This window comes from Anomaloglossus baeobatrachus, chromosome 3 (genome assembly GCF_048569485.1).
Source record: "Anomaloglossus baeobatrachus isolate aAnoBae1 chromosome 3, aAnoBae1.hap1, whole genome shotgun sequence".
Lineage (NCBI taxonomy): Eukaryota > Metazoa > Chordata > Amphibia > Anura > Aromobatidae > Anomaloglossus > Anomaloglossus baeobatrachus.
Genome location: NC_134355.1, coordinates 185441745 through 185455971, shown reverse-complemented (window position 1 = coordinate 185455971; position 14227 = coordinate 185441745). Strand labels below are relative to the sequence as shown.

Sequence of the window (14227 nt, the reverse complement as noted above, 5' to 3'; positions counted from 1 at the left end):
TTTCTCTTGGGGGGTGGTAAATCCTCTACCCCGCTTGAATCTGAGTCGGTCGTCCAGGCGTTCCTTTTTTCGTTTTGGTTTTGTTTGTATAATCTTTTTTTAGATTTTTTATTGTAATTAAAAGTGGCAGAAAAGTTCCTAGGTGTCTTTTTCCATGAGAAAATTCTTTTTAACTCGTAGTCAGATTTGTCCCGCAAGAACTTCTCCCGTTTCCTTTCCTTTATTTGGTTTTGTAAAGGAATTAATTTTTTATCCAGTTTTTTTAGGAATAGTGACCAGTCCTCTTTAGACAATCTGCCCTCCAATTCTCTACGGAGTCTCAGCAGTTCTTCTGTGATTAAAGTGTGTTCAGATTCATTCTTTTTTAGCACTAGGCTTAAGAATCGCAATGAGCACTCCTGTTGTACTTGTTCCCATTCAGACACAAAAGCTGCATCCTCTTGGTAGAATGAAATATTCTTTAGGACACGTAGTCCTCGAGGTACTCTTTGGCAGTCTATATAGGCTCTCAAAGATTGCACGGTCCAAAATAATCCTATCTCTTTCTCTGCCAGGTTTCCTATCTTCATTTCAAGATTTTTATTTCCTAGGATTTCTGTATCTGCGGCGCTGTTGCAACAAGTAAAAAACGCTACTGCATCCTCCCTCCCTGAAAAAATATTAGTATCTTCAGGATCTGTGGTATCAACATCCACGACATCCATTGTGTAAGAGTAAATATACACCTTTTTATTCTATAATGGGTTGCGTGCTCTATAGCCAAGAAACAGTCCACACAAGCAGTAATAAAAAAGAGAAAAGGCTAGGCACTGCAAGCCCAGGTGTGTACTCACGAGGCTGTGGTTTTTCCTTGGATCACAGATCTCCAGCCGGTCCCTGTGGTGCTCAGCCAAGGTATAGAAATCCAATATGAGCTTCAAGTAAGAAGGAATGGCGGCAACTCACTGGTGAACGTTAACGGCAATTTTTATTGCACAATCTGCAGCATTGTTACAATGTAACCAGGGAGGGGGGAGTGCAGGGGCGCCGGACGACGGCCGTTTCGCACCGTAGCAGGTGCTTCCACAGGTCCGAATTAGCAAAGTCAGATGAACCTCCCTCTTATGGAGGAGTCTGACAGGTGCAACTAAAAAGCTCAATGGCTGATACCAGATAACAACAGCGTAACAGTATAATCCATATTACAGATAATCAATCAAAGTTGGATAGAGAAAACGAATACAGAGTGTAGAGAAAGTTATCAGCAAGGAATATGATGAACATTTATCATATATACTTGTTCCCTCTTCCAATAGAGATGCATTGCTGCTGAAAACCGAGAAGGTCTTTTTTTATATATATTGTGTGTAACACAATGTTATACCTTCTACTTGTTTTTTTACTTTTTTATTATTAAATCGTTTTAAAGATTATTTATTACTCTATTTTGAGAGGGAATCGCGCCTCATTATGGAGGTTAAGGCATTGGGTCCTTTGGGACTCAATGACCGTAACGACATGTCCGTTTTCCTATAACGGGCACTTAGCGTGTTTAAATTTCCTGCTAAAAGATAGAAAAAAGCCCCCCAGTAGAGGCCAGATATCTTTAAATTAAAAGTAGGGCATAAAAAAAAGTAAAATAAGTAAAGAATAAATATAGATATTACATCCAACCCATGCACATACTTACGGTCATAAATTTTCCTTTTGAAAAAAAGTACTTGCTTTGGCAGATCCATAATCGTAGTTTTTTTTTTTTTTTTTTTTCTTGCACGGCAGAGCATATTTTTTCATACATAAGGATTTTATCCTCTCAAAATAGAGTAATAAATAATCTTTAAAACGATTTAATAATAAAAAAGTAAAAAAACAAGTAGAAGGTATAACATTGTGTTACACACAATATATATAAAAAAAGACCTTCTCGGTTTTCAGCAGCAATGCATCTCTATTGGAAGAGGGAACAAGTATATATGATAAATGTTCATCATATTCCTTGCTGATAACTTTCTCTACACTCTGTATTCGTTTTCTCTATCCAACTTTGATTGATTATCTGTAATATGGATTATACTGTTACGCTGTTGTTATCTGGTATCAGCCATTGAGCTTTTTAGTTGCACCTGTCAGACTCCTCCATAAGAGGGAGGTTCATCTGACTTTGCTAATTCGGACCTGTGGAAGCACCTGCTACGGTGCGAAACGGCCGTCGTCCGGCGCCCCTGCACTCCCCCCTCCCTGGTTACATTGTAACAATGCTGCAGATTGTGCAATAAAAATTGCCGTTAACGTTCACCAGTGAGTTGCCGCCATTCCTTCTTACTTGAAGCTCATATTGGATTTCTATACCTTGGCTGAGCACCACAGGGACCGGCTGGAGATCTGTGATCCAAGGAAAAACCACAGCCTCGTGAGTACACACCTGGGCTTGCAGTGCCTAGCCTTTTCTCTTTTTTATTACTGCTTGTACAAACAACAATAAACAAACAACACATGTAGAAGTGGCTATATAATCAAGTGCCTCAGTGGGCTGTGACAATTACCCAAATAGTATCAAATCTTGCCACCAAGCCCGCTTGTTACATCAGACTATAATAATCACAGAACAGTCCGACAGGACAAATAAAGTGACTGCCAAGAAACAACAATTAAGGAACAATTTCACCCAAGACGTAGAATCGTTAACAGTGAGGGAAAGATTCACGGGGAGGGGGGTGGAAGCTACCTCACAGTTCCTCAGGTTCCTCGTTCAGTCACTCCTTGTGTCACTCCTTCCCGACGCGTTTCATCACAAAGTGAGTCATCAGGGGATCCAGAGATAAGAGGCATGATGAGACCATGTCCACTTCTACATGTGTTGTTTGTTTATCGTTGTTTGTCATTGCGTACTCTTTTAATGGTTCATTATTAAAAGCTAAGTTTTAACATAATTTTCCTACGCTGCTGATTTACACTGTCTGGAGAGATGGCAGATGTGTGCACATTGGTACCCAACGCAATGAGTCATCACCACAATGACGTTCTGCTAAGGTGGAAAAAGGACATTTTTCCTATCTGACAGTAATGTAGATCCATACTTTGATGTGTGGCATTTCAAGCATTGAAAGTTCATCGGGAAATAAATACAATGAGAATATATTGACCCCTTTTTTGGTTTGTATGTAACATTCACAACCTAATTTTAATTACACAGTGTACACAACTCAGTATATGGCTGGCCTGGCCATTAAAGACCATGGGAGTCTGTATTTATCTTATCCAATGCTAAGTGTCAATTGATAAAAATATTTCAGAAAGTCTTCTTCAGAGAAAAAAAAGATGCAGCTAGGATGGGACACCTGAGGAAAAAAGAATTCCTTTTCTGTAGGTTGATAACGGTCATACGGATGTGTGTATATAGCTTACTATGGAGGATGGTAGGTGAACGTGTCCTGCAGAAATCGTGCTTCAAAAAGGAGAAATAATGCTTTGTCACGATAGAAGAACCGTATTTTTCGGACCATAAGACACACTTTTTTTCCTCCAAATTTGGGATGAAAGTGTGGGGTGCGTCTTATGGTCTGAATGTCAAAGCGGGGTACCTGCGGGGTAGGGAGCTGTGGGGAGGGAGCGGCTGTGGAGTGGGATCACAGGAGGCAGGGAGGGTCGCTGCTGCAGGAAGCCTGCGGCTGGAGAAACCACGTGTACCCGCTGTTTAAAGTAAGTGAATATTCATTAGCTGCTCCCCGCCCACCTCTCTCCGCTCTCTTCAGTCAGTGACTAGAAGCGGGTGTGAGCAGCAGCAAATCAATACTTGTTAATGTAAACAGAGGACACACATGGGAGCTCCAGCCGCCGACTTCCTGCAGCGGCTGGGGAGACTGTGTGTCCGCTGTTTAGGAGGCAGGAGCAGGGTGCCGCTACAGTCATGTCTGGCCCACAGGAAGTGCAGATCACTGCAGTGTCCGGGCCAGAGCACGGCACACGGCATACCTTCACAGCACAGCCGCAGTCTCTGTGCTGAGTGCTCACATTGCTTTCAGTTTGATCCTGCCTCTGCACTAGAAACAAAGTCTCCCGTAGCTGACAAGGACCTGCAGTGATGTAATGAAGAGGGGTGGGACAGAGCAGCACAGGACAACACAGTGCCCTGCCTCCTCATTACATCACTGCAGGTCCTCTTCAGATATGGGAGACTTTGCTTCTAGTGCAGAGGAAGGATCAAACAAAGTTAGCTGAGCATCACATCTGTAAAATTAAGGCAATAAATAAATTTAGTATATAAAGGCATTACTGTACACTTGGATAGGGTTGGATCATTATATATAACTCGTGTGTGTGTGTGTGTGTGTGTGTGTGTGTGTATATATATATAGAATTACACACACACCAGGTTGGAGGATCACACACATTAGGATGGGGAACATACATATTCCACGATAGGGGCCATATCTACCTGGAAGGGGCCCAGAATGGGGGATATGAGTACAGAATTTGGGGATATTATTACCTCCATAACAGCGTCAGCAGCAGACCCACCTCCCATAAGTGTGTCATGACCACATTTTTTTTTCTATTTTTTCCTCCTCTAATAAAAAAGGGTGCATCTAAGGCTATGTGCGCACGTTGCGTAAATACATGCAGTTACGCTGCGCTTTGTAGCTCAGCGTAACTGCATGCGTCCTGCGTCCCCTGCACAGTCTATGGAGATTGTGCAGGGGCCGTGCGCACGTGGCGTTTTAGAGCGCAGCGCTTCGGTAAAAATAAGTGACATGTCACTTCTTTCCTGCGCTTTGCCGGCAGCTCCTGCTCTGTCTATGGGAGGAGCTGCAGGCAGAGCGCATGGAATCGGCTTTCACTACGGACATTTCTGCAGCGATTTAAAGCGCACATGTGCTCTTCAGATCGCTGCAGAAATTTCTGCAGTGACTGTACACAACGTGCGCACATAGCCTTAGGCTATGTGCGCATGTTGCGTAAAAACATGCAGTTACGCTGCGCTTTGTAGCGCAGCGTAACTGCATGCGTCCTGCGGCCCCTGCACAGTCTATGGAGATTGTGCAGGGGCCGTGCGCACGTGGCGTCTAAGAGCGCAGCGCTTCGGCTACTGCCGAAGCGCTGCGCAAAAAGAAGTGACATGTCACTTCTTTCCTGCGCTTTGCCGGCAGCTCCTGCTCTGTCTATGGCAGGAGCTGCAGGCAGAGCGCATGGAATCGGCGCTCACTACGGACATTTCTGCAGCGATCTAAAGCGCACATGTGCTCTTCAGATCGCTGCAGAAATATCTGCAGGGCTAGTACGCAACGTGCGCACATAGCCTTATAGTCCGAAAAATACAGTAACTGGATTGGCAAAAGGCCAAACGTCATTTTAACATTGTAACAAAAAGATGTGTGCGATATACATTATATGGTGTCTGTTAAAATCTGTAACATAGTGATATTATGTGAGTTACATTGGGTTGCCAGGTTATGGCCTATGGATGTGGTTATGTCTATGTACTAGACGTGTAAAGGAATTTATGGACATGTTTAAAGTATGTGCTGGAAGTTTTCCCAGGGCACAGGCTGAACGTTTATGTGCCAAAAAGGTGAATTGCTTGATCACATACAGAAAGTTTATCTTTGTAAGAAGAGATCAGCTGTTAAAGGACTCCTAGAAGTCAAGTCATGGAGTAAGATTTCTGGCTACGCGCACGACACTTATAGGATGTGCACGATAAGTGACACGCGCCTCTTAACGAATCAGATGCCTCTTACTCCACCATGGTTCTTTATTAAGACTGCAGTGTACAGTACAAGTTTAAAGGGAATCTGTCACCAGGTTTTTGTTACCCCATGTGAGAGCAGCTTAATGTGGAGACATAGACCCTGATTCCAGCGATATGTCACTTACTGAGCTGTTTGCTGTCATTTTGATAAAATAAATGTTTTCTCTGCTGTAGATCTAGCAGTTATACAGAGCTCCTGAATCTGCTGCACTACCTGGCAGCAGGACAAGTAGTCCTCTAATGATAATCTACTGCTGATTTATCAGTGATTTCATCAAAAATACACCAAGCAGCCCAGTAAGGGAAGCACCGCTGGAATCAGGATCTCTGCCCCTACGTTATGCTGGTCTGATTAGGTGGCAAAAACCTGGTGACAGATTCCCTTTGATAGATTGGGCTAATGTTTTATCTATACTTTGTTTTGTTTGGGTTTATTTACTTGTGATCCTTACCAGATATCATTTTCTTTAAGGAAAGTTCCTCTGGTAATGTGTCTGAGGGTGAAAATGCACAGGATACCCAGGAGGAATCAATTCAGGCAAAACCGAAGGCAAAAGAAAAATCGACTCCCAAAAAGGATGGCACCAAACGTTCTGTAGGGTCCAAATCAACTGGGTACAAGGTAGAAGAAAAAAGCCCCTGACTTGGCTTCTTTACTGACAAGCCTTTCTACCTGAAATGCTCTTGCTTTTTACATTTTTTCCCCCCATTTTCAAACACTGACTTAAGTTTTTATTCCTTTTCATTATACACATTAATATCTTATTTATTTTTCTTCCAAACATATCTTTATCTCATTTATTTTTCTTTTGTTTTACTCTTCCTATAACCTTATCTGCTTTATTTCACTTGGGGGCTTTCAATAACCTTTACTTTGGAGTGGCTATTGAACTTATTTGGCGTCCCAAGACTGTTACAGGAACCAAATTTTAAGTTTTAACCTCCTTTTTATTTTTACCAGACCGATCTTAATGCTGAAAAGCCATTGTGGTGTTTCTACATACATTACCAAAACCGGGGAAAAGTGTATACATATGTTGTAGAAGTAGAGATTGCTTTACTCCGTGGTTATTTTTTCACTATGACATTGAGTTCTGTTTAGGCGAGGCATATTTCCAGTTTTATCATCCTTTCCTAATCATCAGCCATAAAGTGCAACTGTAAGTCCTGTTTTATGGTGTGAACCAAAAAAATGTGTACACAGGTATCTGTACTTGTTAAATATGTTTTCTAGCACACCAGTGAACAGTTAATGTAGAGATTTTATTTATTTAAGGGGAAATAACCGTCTCCAGAACTATGGGTTCTCCCATCTTGCACATAATTTTTAGAATGCATTTCATTACTATTAATTACTTTTATTTATTTTTTGTTTCCTTTTAAAAGCACCTTAGTCCCAAGATGATATAACGATGGTTATCTCTGTAGTGTGGAAAAACTGAATAATCCATGAGTTATTTGACCATCTTTATGGACAACTTGCACAAAGCATGTATTCTGTCAGTGGCGCCAAAGTCGCTGCTAGAAGTCTTATTTTTTTTTGTAAAAATGTATTTTTTTCTTGAGTACCAGGAACAGATCCTAGAGAGTGTAGACAGGAAGGTTGTATTGAGCAGTATACCATTATAGCATAATATCGTACAATTTTATCAATTTATACCAATGCTATTTACGGTATCTACCTTGTCACTCATTCCTTGGTAAAGGCTCTAGCATTGTGCTTGAAAAACTTCCTGACACATAAAGGAAGTTATAGCCTTGTTAAGAGCCGTGATAGACATTTCATGTGGACCTCTGCTGTTGGAAATACTTTGGGGGTGAATTGGTCAAGATAGGTGCTTTTAGACTCCAGTCTTGTTCAAAAGTCTGAGTGAGATGCGATAAAGTCTTTAAGACGTGCATGGCTCTCAATGATTTTTGGGCATCTTTTGGGATGCCCGTCAGAAAACGTATCAAATCAAACAAAAGAAAAAAAGCCGGCAGTTCACCAGTAATGATTAATGTACATGGATTCTGAAAAGCTCAGATTAAGAGAAAAATATATGATCCAGTACTAATTTAATAAAGACACTCCTTTATTTGAGACTGGACCCGATCATATTTTTTCTCTTGTCAGAAAACATACTTTACGAGCTGAAGTAGATTTTTGTTAAAATTCAGACTACTTTCTGGTAAATTATGGTGACTGTAGGCCTGCAGTAGGCCATGACCCTCCCGCTAAGCTCCACTTTTTGAAAAAAAAATTTGAGAGCCGGTGTAAAAATGTCAAGTCACAACATTTTCACGCAACTTTATGTTGTGAAACAAATGCATCTTTTCTGGCATATAGTGAATGATGATTCTGCCCTATCGCACCCATCCGAGATCCAACTGCTCATTCCGAGTAGAAAGCTGCCAGTTTTAATTTTTCCCTAAGGCTATGTTCACACATACGTGTGACACAGTGTTGTGCTTTCTTTTCCTTGGACAGCACGATAACCCATAGAGGTTCATTGGTCCATATACACATCTGTTTTAAAAACTGATCTATATCTCCGGCCCATGAGTCTCAGCATGTCCTCTTCATGTCCATTTTGTAGATCAGACTTAGCCAATTAGTCTATGAGGACCCAATATACAAAAATTAAACTAGGAAGCCAGACATGGTACTTCAGTTTTCTATTCTAGATTCATCTGTTTTTAACTGATCCATTGTGAAGAGTCAGGGAATAAGAGTTCAGTCTACCTGCTTCATAAATAGTGATAATGAAAAAAAGATAGAAAATTGACTAGGATAACCGGTGTGACTGAAGCTGTAAAGGGAAAATGTTGTTCTGTAACCACAAAAGCAACTTTGTGCAGTCATACATGCTTGTATGTGGTGAAATAATTTATCGGCCCTATAATAGATTATAAAACGGGATGAAAGGGAAATGATTAAAAGGGAAACCTCTAATAACAATGGGAATGTGAAGAGCTGCCATTTTTTCCTAGCAATATTTCTGATGGGCGCCTAGTCATGGCTCTGTACAGCACTTAGAGTGAGAAAATGTTTACATTTCAGTCGTCCCCAGATTAATACGGTAGGTATTGGGTATGAAGTGTAATTCTGAAAATGTGTTTTGCATTTAGCTCTATCTTATTTTTAAGGGGTCATCCAAGGTGGACAACCTGGATTAGCTCCCCCTCTCCCAGAAACAGGGACAGGTATGTTGTTGTTGCAACTAATATCCATTCAAGTGAATGGTGGTCAACTGCAGTACCAGGCACAGCCTGTGCAGTGACTTGGCGCCGTTTAAGCAATCAACCACAAATAAAAGCACTTATTTATTATATACAGGCTCCTCACCACAAACCTCATTAGTGATCTCAGAATTCAATTCTTTGAGCCTGTTGCTCCTTGTTCTGAATATGCTGCAGTGTTAAGTTACTTTGTAAACTATATTTATGGAGTTTTCCATTTTACTGGATGAAGCATGAATGCTCCAGGTAGTTTCCAATTACATGGTTGATTTGGTTTGTAGTATTGCAAATTTACCATGCAAAATGATACCCTGGTTGTTGTCCATCAGGTTTGGCAGGGATTTATAGACTGTCACCTGTTTCAGATTTAGTGGTCACTAGTTTTTGCAGAGATGTTGATCATATATTGTAAAACACATAGATAATATTGCCAGCTTGTCATTTGTTTTTTGTTAGTTTATTAACTGTGTAAAGTTTTACCATAGAATTATATATTTTTTGTAATAAAATTGGTAAAAACAAAGACTGACTGCTAAGGTTTTTTTTTTTTTTTGTGAAGTTGAGGTATAAGAGCGTAGAGCAGGGGTGGGGAACCTCCGGTACATGGGCTGTATACAGCCCGCGATTACTTTTTTTACGGCCCTGGGGCAGATTCCCAGGGACCACAGTGCTCAAGCAGCAGCTGCGTCTTGCTTGCTGCTGGCACTTTAAACCCTGTGAGGCTTACGTCCTCACACTACCCAATGCTAGTGTGAGGACATACTTTGTGGGCGGAGTAAGTGCGCAATTTGCTCTTGTTCCACAGAAGAGGAGTGGCTGCCTCAGCTTTTCTGAGATTTGTTTGTCCTCCTGTGTGCCCCTTCAGCATCCTGAGTCCTGTGTGTGCCCCTGCACGTCTCCAAGGCAGCCTGTGCCCCCAAGCATCCCGCCGGCCGCCTGTGTCCCCTCCGGCATCCCTGCTGCAGCCTGTGCCCTTTCCGGCGTCCCCACGGCCGCCCGTGCTCTCCAGGGCCGCCCGTGCACTCCAGGGCTGCCCGTGCTCTCCAGGGCTGCCCGTGCTCTCCAGGGCTGCCCGTGCTCTCCAGGGCTGCCCGTGCTCTCCAGGGCTGCCTTTGCCCCTTCGGCCTCGCCAGGGCTGCTTGTGCCCTCCCGATGTGTCTATACCCCCAGTGATGTCCTTACAGTCATCCCAGCCCCCCCGGGTAATGTATATTCCTCCCAGTCCTCCCCCGTGATGTATTTTCCTCCAAGCCCTCCCCTGTGATGTATATGCCCCATTGTCTACTGTGATGTATATGCCCTCAGCGTTTCCTTTGTGATGTATATACAGCAGTACCAGCTGACACAAACCTGGAAAAGCAGTTGTGAGAAGCAACAAGGTTATTGTCACCTAATATCACGGCCGCACCAAAAACAAGAAGCTGCAGCCGCCAGAGTGAGTTAATTGTTTGACCAAATATAGCAGAGTAATTTTCAAGTTGATCATTTTGTGCGGCTTTCAAATGACGGTAAAAATTTCCAAATGGCCCCTGGCAGAAAAATGGATTCCCACCTCTGGCCTAGGGGATAGCGGGTAGAGCCAGCCATGCATGTTTTTAAGCAATTTGTTTCAAATGCTACAGAAATGTAGATAATTTTGAGGGATTTGGGGTTCCCCCATCACTGAGTTGTGTAGACTCCTACACCGTAAGTGCTGCATTTACCTTCTTACAGGTAATTTTGCTTGCTAAATTATTAAGAGCCACCAACAGCTTGGTGTGGATTCATATTCTGATTCTATTACCAAAAATTTTCTGAAGGTGGCTAAAATACAACTCATCATTTGTAACCGCATACACTGTATGGCAATCACTGAGGAAGAATCTGGTTAGTTACAACTATTGAAGTCACGCAGTTTGGTCTCCAACCGGACCTCTCCAGGCATGATTGCGAAGCATCCAACCGCTCCACTTCAATGCCAGCCTACTCTAAACAATGATGAGGAGTGGAATTCCTTAATATGTTGGTGTAGGTTTATCAAAGATGAGTTTATATTGTTGTAGAAATCGGTTTTGCCAATAATAACCAAAAAATGTTTCATAATGCCAAAATAATTCTTGGACATAAGTGGATCTACCTTAAACCTCATACTGAGACCTTCTAGATCTTAGATAGTAGTTGACTGAATACTAGTTTGACCAACAGCTATGACTCCTAATACGCGAGCATTCCTTGCAGTGCTGGTGTGCATTTGTTCAATAGCAGCAGCTTAGTTTCTTCAGAAATCAGAATTGGGGGTTTTAAATGTAATCCTTTTTCAGGAGAGATTTGGAGGTCCTCCTACACATCATATAGTCTGTTAAACCTATCGAAATTGACAGGTTTGTCCAACTTTAATTTAAACGCATTATTTTCCTGTTCTATACGGGAGCCAATAGGAAGCTCCAGGAAAAAATTATATGCCTAATAATAAAATAATATTAATAGAAAACACAAAGGCTGCCCATAAAAAAAAAAAACCCAAAATTTTAAAAACTTGTAAGGATGAATGCAGATGATCAGTGTTATCAGCGTTTTGGATGTAGCTTGTTTTTTCTGCATCCAAAACGCTGAGTTGTACGGTACTAGCATAGTGGATGGGATTTGTAGAAATCTCCTGCGCACGTTGCTTGTTTTAGATGCTCTGTAAGCTGACCTGCAGTGCGGCTTTCTGAGCCACAGCATGTCAATTTGTTATTGCAGATATGCGACTGTTCAAAGAGAGAGAACAAATGAAATTTACGCTGTGTCAGTAATCCTGATCGTGAATAAAAGAAAAAGGAAAGTGCTCCCTGTGATCGTAGCTAACAAGTGAATAAAAATGGTTGGGTAAAATACCCACTCACCTATTCACGTTGTGCTGAACAGGCACAATGCTGAGTAAAAGCCTGACAGTGTTCACCTCCTTAATGCTCAGAGAGTAGTAGGTTCTCCTCACCTTTGTTCAGTAATACTCCGGATCTTCAGCCCCCAGTCCTGTACCTCTCTGGGTGCGGCAAACGGATCGCTCTCCCACTCAGGGTGCAGATCAAAACTAGGGACATCAATGGAGGGGCAGAGTAGAATAAGAGGTGTATCACTGATCGTGTGTGTCACCTCCACAAAGAAGCGGTCTCAGTTCCTCAATTGCTGTCTGCATGTCACTGACAACCACTGCTTCCACCCAGCAATTGCCGGACGGCTGGCACACCTGTCTGCTGGTGCGAGACCGCCCGCTCCACCCAATACTGGAAGGTGAATGACAAAGAGAGAGGGAGCCAGCACTGCCTGAGAATGGCATGCAAAAACATTTTTTTTTTAGTGTAAATTCATAATGATACCAACTGTACTATAATGCAAATTGAGATTTTTAGCAAATGATTGATCAATAATTTGAGCCGCCCCTGCCAACATCAAGGCAAATCTCTATAAGGGGGGTCCTACTCTATTTTTTGCATGATATTCTCAGGCAGTGCTGGCTCCCCCTCTCTTTGTTGTACCTGGGAGCTGAATGAGTACGCAAAAATCAGAAAAAAATGGGTCTCCAAGTCTTGCACTGCAGGTCAGGAGTAAACCAGAAAAACTCATAAAAAAATAAGTTATTTATTAGAACACTAGAAAACCTATAACAGCACTACATATTATGGGGGTGGTCCGCCTCCTTACTCAGGTGCATAGATTAGAATAACACATTAGAAACCTCTATAAGAAAATTAAAATTAACTGATTAAAAAAAATTGAATGAATGGAAATGCATGATGTCAATTAAAATACCCATAAAATTAGCACATAAAATTATAGTGCTAGACTTATAACATTTATAGCACTATAATTTTATGTGGTAACTTTATAAGTATTTTTCTGGTTTAATGGTACAAAATAATGGATTTCAGCTCACCTTCTATGGTCTGTATACTGGAAAGAAATACTCTCCTGCTGCACGGACTAGCAGGTGCCGTGTCTGAGGCAATTAGACAAGAAGTAAGAACAATGTCCAGAGCTGGAGAGTAATCAGATTCAGATTCAGCCAGGTAAATTTCCAAGTTTTAATAGACATTTGGTGTCTCCGTATAAACTATAACAGGTCATAAAACTCACTCCAAAGGAAAAATTATGACATAGCATATTTTTCTGGTTTACTCCTGACCTGCAGCGCAAGTCTTTTGAGACCCATTTTTTTCTGACCTTTGTATAATCTTGATCGTGGGCACATAGTGTGTTTTCCCGCACAGGACACTAGCACCTCCAGAAAAGAAAATGCACTGTGTCCAGACCGGTGGCATTCCTGATCGGGGGCACATACCCTAAGAGTTTGTACTGCAGATTTTTTTCTGCAAAGGTTGCAGATTTCATTTTTTCTAATTTGGTTAAGATAACAGCCAATATTTATTGTTACATTAAAAGATACATGAATGTGGACCCACCCCTACCTAAACTCTCCCTCCCTAATGAACTTACCTTCCCTTGGGTCCACCGGCAGGTCTCCACCAGTGCTCCAGCATCTGGCATTGGCTGCTGTGCTGAAGTCACGTCAATGTGGCAAAGCCAGTCAGTGAACGCAGTGGCTCTGAGCTGGCCGTTCCTTCTACACTGGCTGAGCCGCGGAGCTCCCTTATTGGTTCAGCGCCACAGCCAATGCCAGACGCTGGGAGCAGAGAAGAAAACTCGCCTTTTGCCCTGGTGGAAGATGAGCACAGTGCAGTTTGTTTTTTATTATAGCAAAGTACGTTGAGGAACAAACTCTTATCAGAACTATCCATGAGTTTGAAACACATCTGCCTTATGAAGCTTTTCCACCTGCTTGATTACTATTGTATTTTAAACTCTGAGTGGAATCCCTTTTACTTACCTTCTACTTAAAACTACTTCTACTTGGTGACCAGCCGGGGTGGATATCCCTGCACTGAGCCTGAGAAACCTCTATACGTCATGAATAAGGCATGAGAAAGGTGAGCTAACAAGTCCTCTTCTATATCAATTATTGGATTTCAATTTACGCTGCTGACTTTTCTCTGCGGTGTGGACGAGCTATTTAATGAAGTCTCAACCACAATGTTGGTACTGTAAGGCTGTGTTCACACACTGCATCTTTTACTGCCTTTTTGGTGCATTTTTGAGGTCCCAAAGATGCTCCTAAATGCATGTATTTCCTTCCCCCAGCAAAGTCTATGAGATTTCTATCTTGCTGTCTACACAGTGCTTCTTTTTTTGGCTGTGTTTTTGAAGATGCAGCCAAGATGCAGCATGCCAATTCTTTTGGCGTTTTCCAGGGCTTTTGAG

General features: G+C 42.0%; 1 protein-coding gene across 3 annotated transcripts in view; it reads left to right on the top strand.

Moving 5' to 3' along the window:
* The window catches only part of PHF10 (PHD finger protein 10), a 129884-nt gene that overhangs the window by 92539 nt on the left and 23118 nt on the right, over positions 1-14227 (top strand). For all 3 annotated transcript variants that reach the window (XM_075339625.1, XM_075339623.1, XM_075339624.1), the window contains one exon: positions 6201-6350. In XM_075339625.1, the coding sequence (XP_075195740.1) occupies positions 6201-6350 (150 nt within the window). The remainder of the gene's footprint in view (positions 1-6200; positions 6351-14227) is intronic.